Source organism: Dermacentor variabilis, chromosome 10, assembly GCF_050947875.1.
Source record: "Dermacentor variabilis isolate Ectoservices chromosome 10, ASM5094787v1, whole genome shotgun sequence".
NCBI lineage: Eukaryota > Metazoa > Arthropoda > Arachnida > Ixodida > Ixodidae > Dermacentor > Dermacentor variabilis.
In genome coordinates, this window is record NC_134577.1 from 128,612,387 (window position 1) to 128,626,847 (window position 14,461).

Here is a 14,461-nt window from a genome sequence, read left to right on the forward strand (position 1 = left end):
CAGAGGTTATCTCAGCAAAACGTTTTTGCGTTTTACATGTATTTGAATAGGCCGCGTCGGAGTTGGGCCCGAGCTAAAGCTTCCTCTTAACTGTGGTTTTAACCTGGCAACGTTTAACGTTAGAACGCTATCTAGTGAGGCGAGTCTAGCAGTGTTATTGAAGGAATTAGAGGGTAGTAAATGGGATATAATAGGGCTCAGTGAGGTTAGGAGGACAAAAGAAGCATACACAGTGCTAAAAACGGGCATGTACTGTGTTACCGGGGCTTAGCGGAGAGACGAGAACTAGGAGTCGGATTCCTGATTAATAAGGAAATAGCTGGTAACATACAGGAATTCTATAGCATTAATGAGAGGGTGGCAGGTCTTGTTGTGAAACTTAATAAGAGGTACAAATTGAAGGTGGTACAAGTCTATGCCCCTACATGCAGTCATGATGACCAGGAAGTCGAAAGCTTTTATGAAGACGTGGAATCGGCGATGGGTAAAGTCAAAACAAAATACACTATACTGATGGGCGACTTCAATGCCAGGGTAGGCAAGAAGCAGGCTGGAGACAAGTCAGTGGCATAGGCTCTAGGAATAGCAGAGGAGAATTATTAGTAGAGTTTGCAGAACAGAATAATATGCGGATAATGAACACCTTTTTCCGCAAGCGGGTTAGTCGAAAGTGGACGTGGAGGAGCCCGAATGGTGAGACTAGAAATGAAATCGACTTCATACTCTGCGCGAACCCTGGCATACAAGATGTAGACGTGCTCGGCAAGGTACGCTGCAGTGACCATAGGATGGTAAGAACTCGAATTAGCCTAGACTTGAGGAGGGAACGGAAGCAACTGGTACACAAGAAGCCAATCAATGAGTTAGCGGTAAGAGGGAAACTAGAGGAATTCCGGATCAAGCTACAGAACAGGTATTCGGCTTTAACTCAGGAAGAGGACCTTAGTGTTGAAGCAATGAACGACTATCTCATGGGCACCATTAAGGAGTGCGCAATAGAAGTCGGTGGTAACTCCGTTAGACAGGAAACCAGTAAGCTATCGCAGGAGACGAAAGATCTGATCAAGAAACGCCAATGTATGAAAGCCTCTAACCCTACAGCTAGAATACAACTGGCAGAACTTTCTAAGTTAATCAACAAGCGTAAGACAGCGGACATCAGGAACTATAATATGGATAGAATTGAACAGGCTCTCAGGAACGGAGGAAGCCTAAAAACAGTGAAGAAGAAACTAGGAATAGGCAAGAATCATATGTGTGCGTTAAGAGACAAAGCCGGCAATATCGTTACTAATATGGATGAGATAGTTCAAGTGGCTGAGGAGTTCTATAGAGATTTATACAGTACCAGTGGCACCCACGACGATAGTGGAAGAGAGAATAGCCTAGAGGAATTCGAAATCCTACAGGTAACGCCAGAAGAAGTAAAGAAAGCCTTAGGAGCTATGCAAAGGGGGAAGGCAGCTGGGGAGGATCAGGTAACAGCAGATTTGTTGAAGGAAGGTGGTCAGATTGTTCTAGAGAAACTGGCCACCCTGTATACGCAATGCCTTATAACCTCGAGCGTACCGGAATCTTGGAAGAACGCTAACATAATCCTAATCCATAAGAAAGGGGACGCCAAAGACTTGAAAAATTATAGACCGATCAGCTTACTGTCCGTTGCCTACAAAGTATTTACTAAGGTAATCGTTAATAGAATCAGGAACACCTTAGACTTCTGTCAGCCAAAGGACCAGGCAGGATTCCGTAAAGGCTACTCAACAATAGACCATATTCACACTATCAATCAAGTGATAGAGAAATGTGCAGAATCTAACCAACCCTTATATATAGCTCTCATTGATTACGAGAAAGCGCTTGATTTAGTCGAAACCTCAGCAGTCATGGAGGCATTACGGAATCAGGGTGTAGATGAGCCATATGTAAAGATACTGGAAGATATCTATAGCGACTCCACAGCCACCGTAGTCCTCCACAAAGAAAGCAACAAAATCCCTATAAAGAAAGGCGTCAGACAGGGAGATACGATATCTCCAATGCTATTCACAGCATGTTTGCAGGAGGTATTCAGAGGCCTGGTGTCGGAAGAATTAGGGATAAAAGTTGATGGAGAATACCTTAGCAACTTGCGATTCGCTGGTGATATTGCCTTGCTTAGTAACTCAGGAGACCAATTGCAATGCATGCTCGCTGACCTGGAGAGGCAAAGCAGAAGGGTGGGTCTGAAAATTAATCTGCAGAAAACTAAAGTATTGTTTAACAGGCTCGGAAGAGAACAGCAGTTTACGATAGGTAGCGAAGCACTGGAAGGGGTAAGGGAATACATCTACTTAGGGCAGGTAGTGACCACGGATCCGGATCATGAGACTGAAATAACCAGAAGAATAAGAATGGGCTGGGGTGCGTTTGGCAGGCATTCTCAAATCGTGAACAGCAGGTTGCCACTATCCCTCAAAACGAAAGTGTATAACAGCTGTGTGTTACCAGTACTCACATATGGGGCAGAAACCTGGAGGCTTTCGAAAAGGGTTCTGCTGAAATTGAGGACGACGCAATGAGCTATGGAAAGAAGAATGATGGGTGTGACGTTAAGGGATAAGAAAAGAGCAGATTGGGTGAGGCAACAAACGCGGGTAAACGACATCTTAGTTGAAATCAAGAAAAAGAAATGGGCATGGGCCGGACATGTAATGAGGAGGGAAGATAACCGATGGTCACTAAGGGTTACGGACTGAATTCCAAGGGAAGGGATGCGTAGCAGGGGGCGGCAGAAAGTTAGGTGGGCGGATGACATTAAGATGTTTGCAGGGACAACATGGCCACAATTAGTACATGACCGGGGTAGTTGGAGAAGTATGGGAGAGGCCTTTGCCCTGCAGTGGGCGTAACTAGGCTGATGATGATGATGATGATGTAAGCAAGGCAGCGATCTAGCTTGTAAGTAAATATAGCACAGCGCCACAAGCATTACCTGTAACACTGTTTCAAAATGTGTTCCCTCAAATGCCTTCGCGAAGTCTAGAATTAGCCTAGAACTAATTTAATGAAAACGGTGTTTGGCGTGCCAAAACCAGGATCTGATCACGAGGCACGCCGCAGTGGGGTACTCCGGAAATTTGGGAGACCTGGGGTTGTTTAACGAACGGGCAAATCTAAGTACACGGGCGTTTTCGCAATTCGTCCACATAGAAATGCGGCTGCCGTAGCCGGGGTTCGATCCCGCGACCTCGTTTTTAGTAGCTTTGCAGAAGGGTTGAAATTCGGGCCAGTTGGTACATACTTGAATAAAAAAAACCATTTAAAAACACGAAGGACAAGAGGAGAGGTTCACATCAGAACGACTGGTGTGGTGTGAACCTCTCCTCTTCTCCTTTGTGTTTTTTGACTGGTTTTTTCCTTCAAGTATGCTTGGTAGCCCCACACCATAGCCATTAAGCAACCACGGCGGGTCTTACGTAGGCTTCGTTGGCTCTGTTTCCAAATTGTAATTATTTTCGGTTGTAGTGAACGCAGTCTAACGAACTGCTTTTTACCTGTTTTGTTGAAACGCGCATGGACATCAAGTTTCTGGAACAGAACGTACGCTTCTTTGTTGCAGACGGTGATGGCTGGGAAGTGCGTTCCCTCCATTGAGTTCTGAAGTAGTGCCACGGTTGTTTCAAACCGCTGGTAGTTGCTGTAGTCCAGGTGGATCATGTAGGTGCAAGCAGCGAGGCTGGTGCTGTATGCCAGAGCACGGACAGCCTTCAGCACGCACAGGAGGCTGTGATGAGACCAACATGAAACGTCCTTCAACAAGAGCGGAGAACCAAGCGTACAAGACTTGCATACATGATCTTGAACAGTGAAGTGAAATGACATAGACAGACTAGAAGCAGACAGGACGAGCGCTCGTTCTGTCTGCTTCTAGTCTCTGTCTGTCACTTCGCGCTACAATTCAAGATCATGTTACCTTACCAACTCGCCCAACTTTCTATCATTTTGCCTTGCAAGACTTGCATACTAAGAGCGAAAATAAAACGCTACCGCACTGCCCCCATCTATGACACTAACTATACTCCCTGCTGCACCTGAGTGAACTTAACAAAATGTCAGGTTGTAGTGAAGCAGAAGAACACGAGAGTAGTAGCTAAACGGTGACTTACAAAACTAATACTTTAGCGGCCAAACGTTTGCCTAAAGAAACAAGTTACAATAAAAGCACAACCATAGCAGCGAGCGTCGCCAAAGATCGTCAAAATCTGATTTACGTGTCATGGGCGTTGGCTATTCATGCATGATGCAACGAAGGTTCCAGCGTAATTGCTGGTGCTCGCATACCTTTACGAAAGTACAACACTGTTGGTGTCACGTATGCAATCTGATAACGCAAGGTTCGGTGACAACACAACAGATAGAACCAACGATAACGTTCGAGAAAGTTCCGGTGGATGCTGTGAGGGCTTCGAAGATATTGGAAAACACGACCTTTTTGTTAAGATCGACGCATTTCACATCAATAAAACTAGTGAGAACTGTGTCAGCACGCACTCTGATTCTCTTTAACGCGAAGAAATCGCTTTTTCTTGGCAGCCACTTATAAAAAAATGGCCACCCTTTACGCGTGGTTTGTTTGGATTTTCCATACATGTAATAACTCGCGAGTTCAGGCTTAGCTTCATCATATTTTACCATGTTTTATTACTCCTCCCTCATGCCATTTCACAAGTTTTCAAGCTTTCAATAGTGTCACCTCCGCCTTTACTTTGGTTCATAGTTATTCTTCCATTATGTCATCTTTGTTTTATTTCGTTCCTTTTTATGCTACTAGTGCAGGCCTTGCTTTCCCCATGTTCTACAGGTCATCGCGCTGTTCATTCTCTCACTTGTAACCTTCACTTCGGTAACTGTTAAGACATGTACCGTCTTCGGGTGTTTTTTCCTCATGACTGTTCAGTACAAGCGGTGTTACACAGTCTGCAAAATTCTGTTATGTTAGCTGCGCAAGGGTGAGTGACGATCTGGTCACGTGCCTGGAATCTTGCTTGAAATAGCCTATGCTTAGATTTTCAAGAATAAACAGTTGGCAATCTGGGCTCGTGGGGTATTGTGTGTTCGTACCGCTTGTCCTCGTTTTTGTTTCGCACAGTTTTAACCTTCCTTCAAGAGGAATGTAGGCGCGTCTTGCGCTGAGGGATAACATTGTAAAAGATGGTCCCAGGGCAAATCAACGGACGGAACGCAGAGGGAAGGTAGCGGTAGTGCCCTATCTGCATAGATCGGCCCATAGTCTTAAAAAATGGCTAGCTGAGTGGACACAAAAGTGGTCTTTTCAGCACCAGAACAACTCGCGAAAATATGTCGGTTAACTGACCCGTACTGTAAGCGAGCTATCGGATGCTCCTTGAATCATCGTAAAGCATCAGTGGATTGCATGGAAGCTGTTGTTTATGAGCTCCCGCTGTCTTGTGGGAAAAAAATACATGGGACAGAGAGGAACGTGTCTTAATGACTGGTTACGAGAACATAGCCTAAACGTGAGAAATAAGCACTACGGTCAACTGTCAACTAACTGTCTGAAAGGCGGCTGTGTGCCGGTGTGTGTGTGGTCCTGCCCGGTTCTTGCGAAGCAAGAAATAAAGATGTGCGAGAGATTATTTAGGCTCAGGCTATCTGTCGGAATAGTGATACGCGTGTTAGTACCTCTTCGGTCGACTTGTTAGATAAGGAGACGACTTCTTTGGATGGTTAAAATTTAGATGCGGTTGCGCCACTGTGCATCGGTAAATAGGTGGGTGGTTCTTGAAAATCAAGGTGTGGAAGTTAGCACATTGTGATGTTGTCTCCCTTCTGTCCTTGTTCGCTGGCGCTAAATATGCTTTCGAAATATTTCACTCGCTGTTTTCCTCAAAGCATGCTTTCAAATGAATAAAGATTAATCCAGAGTGACCACGCTCTATTTTTGAGTTTGCATCTGAGTCGGCATTAGTGCGGTTAGTGCGACCATCGTACAGCTAAAGACTGGAACGGCCTTCCCCACTGCGTCGCTGCCATCGCCACTTCATCTGCCTTTGTGGAAGAAGTAACAAGTGTTCTGTCTGTAAAATAACATAGTGGGCAACGTCATGTAGTTTTGCACCCCCCAACTCTTATGTAATACCCCGCAAGGGATCCTTAGTGTAATAAAATGAAATGAAATTATTCAAACTCCACAATGTTTCTCCTCAATATGCTTAATATTACCTAAGATGGTAGCGGTATTGGCTCCTCGGCACGTCAAGATTACTGATGAGTAATCATGACATGATTACTGGTAAGCGTGCGTCCTTGCTCGTCTTGTCATGCAGTTCTTATTTTGCTTCGCGGTACCGCTTCCCGCATTAACTATGTGTACTAACCGGAACGATGGGGATTCGCTGCAATGCGATTGCAAAAATAGGTGTTCTGATAAATTTTTTTTCCTCTGCTGTTCGCGCTCGAATTTGTGCTGATAGAACCTAGATTGTGCTCTTCTATCGGCAATATGAAAATAAGGGGCCTGCATGGCTTTGAGCATGACTTTATAGGTATTGTCGCGCTGCAAAGAACGTACGCATGGACATTACACATGTCCATACAAAACAAGTCAACATGGAGGCTCTTTGCAGTGCACACCAGGGCACAAACGACATGGACAGGCATAAACTTCCAACTACGATTGGCTTTGGGCAGTTGATAAAAGGCGCCAGATCTTAACCAAAGTGCAGCCAAAAGTCGCCCGGCCTGTTATATTTGCGCCAAATTTGTGTCCAACACCATATGTAGCCAATTTGGGGCAATGTAGCTTTTAATGGCAATCCTGCAGCCGAAAGAAATTACCTTGGCATATATGTGTCATTATTAGTGTCAAAATACAAAGAAAATTAATTAAACATGAAAATTTGACGAAATCAAGAATTACTGGTATGTGAGGCACAATGAATACGCACATGAGGACCACACTTTGTCAAGGCCACGCGTTCCAGCGATACTATTTCATTCTATCCCCAGTTGACGCAGTTCCTTCTTTTACATCGAGAACGACGAGGTGCTGACACACGCTCCAGCCACACATACGGCCCACCTCCATGACAGAGTTTTATCGTTTCTAGTATTATAGGTTCCGCAAGCGCATTACCGGGTTAGCCGAGGTATAAACATGAGGTATTGTGACACGGAAAAGAGAAGTACGAAATATATTCACAGGATACTTACTACAGCTGTAGCGGTAGACAAGATGGTAGTTAGCTCGCGAAGTTAAGAGCGCCGTCTTCCTCGGACTAATCTTAAACGTCTTCATCAGGCTGTCACATGACACCCAGCGGCTGAATCACTAACCCGGGGATGGTCGATAGGATGGCGCAACAAGCACTCCACGTCTTCATGTAATAAAACTGAGCAGTTGATTTCTTGAAGGCGCAGAGCACAGCGGCCAAGGCGCCCAGAAGGATCTTTCAAACATGAATGCCAACACAGAACGTGGTGTCCAGTGATGACTGTGAATTGTCGGCCGTACAAATAGGGGCGGACTTTACCCACTGCCCAAACTAAAGCCAGAAACCTGCATTAAGTGATAGAATACTTGCGCTCAGCAGGAGAATAAAGGCGGCTGGCGTATAGGCAATCACACGTTCTTGTCCTTGTTGTTTCTGGGCCAGGATAGCTCCAATACGATGGCCACTGGCATCGGTACGGACTTCTGTTAGAGCTGACGCATCAAAGTGAGCGAGAATGGGTAAGCAGCCGTATCTGCTCGGTGAAAGCACCAGCTTGCCCAGGGCCCAAAATGAAGCAAGCGTCATTGTCACGGTGGCGCGAGAAACTCCTTCGCTGTCCATATCTTATATTAACCAAGGCATACACCAGACAAATCGACAAGATGTGCAAGCACAGAAATTTCACGACGACCAAAGGGGCATTTTTATACCCCTTTGTTATAGCCCCACCTGACAGAAAACAGATAGAACCTTGGATAGCCGTTCGAGGTGCGTCTCAAAAGTCGGAGAAAAAACGATCACATCGTCCAGGTAGCATACGCAAATGGACCACTGGAACCCATGTAGGAGGGCATCCATAATTTGTTGAAATGTGGCCGGGGCATCACATAAACCAAAAAACTTCACTCTTAATTGATAAATGTTATCGCGAATAATAAAACTGTCTTCTCACAGTCCATGTCATCGACGGCAATTTGTCAGTGCCCGGAGGGAAGGCCTTTAGTAGAAAAAAATTGTGCTCCATAGAAGGAACCCAGCGCATCGTCAATGCGTGGTAGCGGACAGGCGTTCCCCTTTGTTACCTTCTTGAGGTGGCAATATTTCATGCAAAATTGCCAACTCTTGTACTTCTTTTCAATTAGCAGAATAGGGGTGCCAAGGCGCTGCAATAAGGCTCAATGATGTTACGAGAAAGCAGCTTGTCAACTTCATGCTCGATAATGTGTCGCTCAGTAGGCGAGACACGGTAGGGTTGCCAATGAATCGGGCTCACATCGCCGGTGTTAATTAGATGCTTCACAACAGATGTTTGTCCAAGAGGACCGTCTGCAAGGTCAGATATGTCCCAGTACGGGGTAAGAAGGAGACGCAGTTGATAAGCATGCTGGGGTGGAAGGTTCGGAGCAATTATTTTCACTACGGCCTTCAAGTCTGAAGGGGCAGGACGCGAAGCAAAAATTGCAAACGAGGGGCTGTCACTAGTTAGATTCGATATATTCTCACGTGGTGGTGACGTTGAAGAACACAGTAGCAATACTGTGAAAGACAAAACTAACTTTTATTGGGCGAACCTGTGCCCACAAAAACAGGCAACACTTATCGCTCAACGATAGCGGCGAACACGGTCGGCGATCGTCGAAAATCTGAAGAGCGGGTCAAGCGCGTCGGCTTTTATACATCACTCGTCGAATGTTCCAGAGTAATCGCTGGGACCCGCGTGCCTTCCACAAAGTTCTAGATTATTCGCGTCGCGCACACATGCAATCAGATTACACAAGGTTCGGTCACAGGCAGCGGATGGAACCATCGATAACATTCCAACAACTTCAGATACATGCAGGCGCGTCCTGCGCTGTGCGGTAACATTTGTTAGGTGGTGAAACGTGTTGCCCGATAAAGATAAGTACACGTGTAAATATGGTAGTCTCAGGCAGGTGTGATTTGGGAAAATGATATGATGCACGGGGAGAACTTGTGCACGAATGCAAAGTTCACAATCTGAACACAAGACGTGTTGTCCGTAATAGTAATGACGGTGTGAGGAAACGTGATGTTATGCAGGAGCAGGACATGTGGATAAAGTGATACAATGCGATGTAATCACTCTCTGGAATAGTTGGCACGTGCGAAACACATGTAGAGAACGGCAACGTAAAGAAGGCGAATATGCCTTGTGGAAAATAGCCGGATCGGAGTAGTATGGGGAGAATTAGTTGTATAACTGCAGCAGAGTAGTCTATCAAGGCCGAATTTGCTAACAGAAAGTCAAGTCCCAGAATTAGGTTGTGAGGGCAGTGTACTATACCGTAGAATAAAAGAGAAGTATAATGTGCGTGGATGCTCAAACGAGCCGGACACATGCCAATAACGGTAGTCTTCAACCACCGGCGACTCGAACCACAGGCGACGGCGAAGGAGTGAGGACTTTCTTGGCACGATTGCGAAGCTTAGCATTCATCACAGATACGTGCGCGCCAGTGTCAATGAGAGACACAGCATGTACACCATCCACTTTCACTTTGATGCGCTTCCGATGTGTTGACAGGATCAGAAGAGGATTTTGGCGTCGCGTCGTTATAGCAGCATCACTCCAGGTGCTGCACTCCTTAGTTTTCGGAAAATGTGCGCCGAAAGGAGCCAGAGGGCGGTGACCGACGACATGGGGGCTATCGGCAGAAGCGGCGATGTGGCGAAGGAAAGCGGCTAGATGTGTGGGCAGAGAAGTGTCACCAGGAGTTACTGCATGGTTGCGTTTGCGATGAGAAGCGAGGCGTCCGTGAGGCGGGCGGTGGGGTGGGAAATAGGGCCAAGGCGTCAAATTTCACGAGGAGCGGCAGTGACCTGAAACGTGACTGACACGGCCATGGGTGAAGCTTATAGGCCTGTCATCTGGAGAGTGCATGTCGGCGGGTTTGCTATTCCACGTAGGAGAATTCAGGTTTCGGTTTATGTGTGACAGCGATGCACGGAGTGTAGTCAAGCCAATTAGTTGAGTAGACGTTGGTCAAGCAAATATTGACCAATTCCTGGTGCCCGACGGTCTGGATCAGTAAGACGGCCGCCTGGCAATTGCGGGGGCCAAGGGTTGGGGTTGTGATAGCATATGCGGCTCCTATTTCACGCCGGATGATGTGCACGATTTCATCAGCGCGATTGGGCATGGGCAGACAGTGGAGGTATTCGCAGGTGGACATAGCAGCGGTGTTGGGAAGATGGGGAAATGAGCGGACAATGCGACGACACTTGGCTTCTTCAAACCCTCAGCATTCGGTAATGATCGATTGCACTGTGAAAGAACTGTTAAAAACAAGCAGGTGAAACGCATCATCTCCTATACCCTTAATGACGGACGCGACTTCATCAGCTTCGGACATCCTCGGATCCCCCTTACAGAACAGAGCGAGACGTCTTGTACCTACTTGAGGCAGGACTCGGTGCTTGTCGGGACACGCAAAGTGAGGTCACTTTGAGCGGCGCGCTGAAGTCAAACAGGCTTCCAAAACAAATTCTTACAAAATGTTCCAGCTGGTAAGTTCCCCCTCGCGGATCTCAAACCGGACGGCTGCCCTTCCCGCGAGGTAAAATATCAAATTAGCTAGCGTGATGTGGTTCCAGTGGTTGCTTGCGAGTCCCAGTGGTTGCTTGCGGTCGCTAGCTCATAAAGTTGAAGCCAGTCTGGAACATCAGTGTTTCCGGTGCCGGAAAAGGTTCTTGGCTCGCGCGGTTGTACCAGAATGACGATGGGCGTGAGTGCCAACGTGCCTGCAGCATCCTTGCCTTGAGCTGGCATTGTAGATGCCAAGAAGGAGCGCCCGCTGGGTCAATCCGTCTTGCTCTTCAGCCCGCACATCTACGAAGAATGTTACGAGGAAAAGCGAAGTACGAAATATAGTTATAGGATATTTACAATAAATGATGGCAGTTAGCTCACTACCATCAGTAGTTAACGGAGAGTAGGGACAACATGGTAGTTAGCCCGTGAAGTGAAGAGCGTCATCTTCTTCGGACAAATCTGAAACGCATTCATCAACCTGTCGCAATATAATGATGATTGTGATGACGATTTCCTGGCACCAGTTTCGAAATTGGGTGGTAACAAATAACCACTCCACCTGCTTGAGGTAATCAAGTTTGCTTGAGTGGTATCGACAATATCTTCCCTGATTTTTTTTTACCAATACTTCAACGTCTCTTGTCTATGACAACTTCCGACTGCCTGATGCTTCCGTCCACTTTAAATTGAAGCGCTTCTGCAAATGTACGCTATCTACGGGTCTCACGGGATGAATCTCTTCGTATTACATTACGATGTGTTGACTGGTCTCCAGATTTGGGCTGCAGCATACACAAACCTCATCCTGCTGCGAATATTTGCTCCGGTATGTTTTTATCTTTAGGCAGCCAGCTTTAGCCTCAAATAGCAAGGGCACTTCCATTCGTGTTATGGTACAAATTTTCTCTTGAAATTTCGTTTGTCTCATTCTTTTCCATTTCCATGGTCGTTGTTGCTTCCAATATTTGCATCCGATTGACTGTCTCTCTTTCTCTCACTTTCTTTCTGATGACTCCTGGTTGTCTCGTTAAAGTGTTAATTGCCTTGCACTTGGTATACAACTTTCTTGACATCTTCCTCGATTCATTGCCAACGCTTTTCAAGTACAGATACTTGTGCACTTTAGGTGCCCATCTATTTTCTCCACACTCCTCAATCTTTCTTCAAAACTAATTGATTCTGTGCTTTTTTTTACTTCAAACAAGGCTTACCCAGCACTGCATCATTTGTAGTTTTGCCATGGACAGCCAAAGCCAACTGGCCTACCGATCTTTGGTTAGCTTAGAACCCCAACAAGATAATGAATTTTATGCGCAGATTGGCATTTGCGAACGTTAACGCTGACACCATTTATTCTTTCCAGATTCCACGAAGCACCTCGTATTTATTGCGGTCACAAGGTGCCCTATGTTTTGTTATCGCTTCATTCTGCTTCCCCTTTATTTTCCGGCTATCTCGTTGTGTGCTTGAGTGAGTCTTTCCTTCGTTTATGTATACACTGTGGTATTTATATTCCTTGGCCATGGGTGCGACCTGCTGTTGCATTGACTGCACATATTTGCTCGTCTCTTTATTAAACACCACAATTTTCAATTTCTCTGGCGAACTGCACGTCCACCGCGGGCCCGCCCGACATTGCACTGTCTTCGGCATCTTTTTCTACGCGCAGCCACGATAGTGGAGAAAGTAGCCCACCAGCTTCGCTGTAATTTCTGCTATGAATTACATATATTTTCTTTTCAGGAGCTCCAAAATATTGTCACTTAGTAGTGACGGTACAGCGGAAAAACTGTTAATGACGAAACTGACTTTTTATTGGGCGAACTTGTGCTCACAAAAGCAAGTTACACTCAAAGCATAGCAATAGTGGCAAACACGGTCGGCGATCCTCGAAATCTGCAAAGTGGGTTAAGCACGTCGGCTTTTATACACCAGTCATCGAAGGTTCCAGAGAATTCGCTGGTGCCCGCGTGTCTTCCAGAAAGTTCTACACCGTTCGCGTCGCGCATATATGAAATCAGATTACAGAAGGTTCGCTGACAACAGACAGCGGATAAAACCATCGATAACGTTCCAGAAACTTCCGATACAAGCAGTCACGTCCTGTGCAGTGCGATAACATTTGTTAGGCGGTGGAAAGCGGTCACCCTAAATAGATAGACGTAAACGAGTGCATATTATTTCATTTAATGTTATTGTTTTGCGTTTATTTTCTAAGAATACATCTATATTTTAATGCGACCAGGTCCTGCTTGCGATTTTCTTATTCCTTCATTTTATTTTGTATTATATTAACGCCCAATTAGCATGTGTGGTTTTCTTTCTTTTTTCCTGTTTTTTCATAGACACGCTGTTGTTTAATACTGCTCTATAAATTTACAACGTTGATTTTTGCTGAAAGCTCATTTGTATACTTTCAGCGGATTATTAGCATCTAAACTGTTTATTTGTACTTAGCTATGCTGTGCGTTTCGCTATACATTTGAAAGCATTTGAATACAATAGGCATTTTCCATGTTTTTTTTTGCCGTGATCAAGCCTGTTTTAACTTCCACAAGTGTGCATATGACTGTAATCTCCTGTCAAACCCGTCGCTTACGGGGGCTTTAGTGGCTTTATTGCCTTTCGTCTGTGAAACCTCATTTGAATGAATGAAAAAAATGAAATTCACATGAAATATTTTTTAATCAAGAACCAGTCCTCGTAATCAAAAAAAATTATTTATTTGTTTACGAGGAACGATTCGTGCCACAAGTGCTGCTGCATTGAACGGCTTCGCGGAGGCGGCCGTTCTTTGGCGGCAATGACATGGAAAACGTGCTTCGGAGCGAAAGCAAATAACCAACGCTAAGCGAGACCTTGCAGGCACAGATGACTACCTAAAATGTTATATACAGGGAGTGGAGTTACATACTAGTTTTAAAAATGATCAAATTGTTTCTATACTACGAGAATTGGATGGCTTATGCACAATACTCGCACTTCGAGAAGATGCTGTTGTTGTTGTTGTAGCCTGTGATGTGTGTGGCTCCTACCCACGATGGGGGATTGGCCAAGAAATGGGTGGATTATTCGAAATTATTATGGAGCATAAATTTCCTAATAGCTATTGAAATAGCATTGAATAGTGCAGAATTACCTGTTCAATAAAATTAGGAAGGTCATATTGAATGAGTAATAATTATTTTAAAAGTAAAAACAAAAAGAAAGGAATTTAGCAGGGTATTCGTTTAGATTCCGTAAGGAGTGTTCGGACAGCGAAGCATGAATCCCTGTGGCTGAATCCCAAAGTGGACGCTCCGAACGAAAGAATTGCAGGTTCTGTCAAGTCCAGGCCAATTCTTCGAAAAGGTATTTCTAACGATCTTTTTCCAACCGCAGTAAAGCGGCGACAAGATAGAAGAAAGTGTTGTATCGTCTCTTCCTCATTACAAAAAGAACAAAGGGGGGAGGGAACCAAACCCGACCTGTGCAAATAGAAATTCAGCGAGGTTATTCGGCAGCGTGATTTGGTGAGGCAGACCTCAAGCATCTTTGTTCCACAAGATTCGCTATGCCAGGAAAATGACAGGTGCTTAACTCTAGAGAAGCAGTCAAACGTGGGTTTGATAAGGCTAATCTTATTGATCGCATCCGAAATCTTGCCGCCGTGATAAGTGCTGTCACTGGTAGAATAGGAAGAACAGGGCCG

General features: G+C 45.4%; 1 protein-coding gene across 1 annotated transcript in view; it reads right to left on the reverse strand.

The window, feature by feature from the left end:
• LOC142559415 (uncharacterized) overlaps positions 1-3,762 on the reverse strand; it is a 227,025-nt gene extending 223,263 nt beyond the window's left edge. The window contains exon 1 of the mRNA XM_075671013.1: positions 3,587-3,762. Coding sequence (XP_075527128.1) covers positions 3,587-3,699 — 113 coding nt within the window. The 5' untranslated portion in view covers positions 3,700-3,762. The remainder of the gene's footprint in view (positions 1-3,586) is intronic.
• Positions 3,763-14,461: the final 10,699 nt, after the last annotated feature.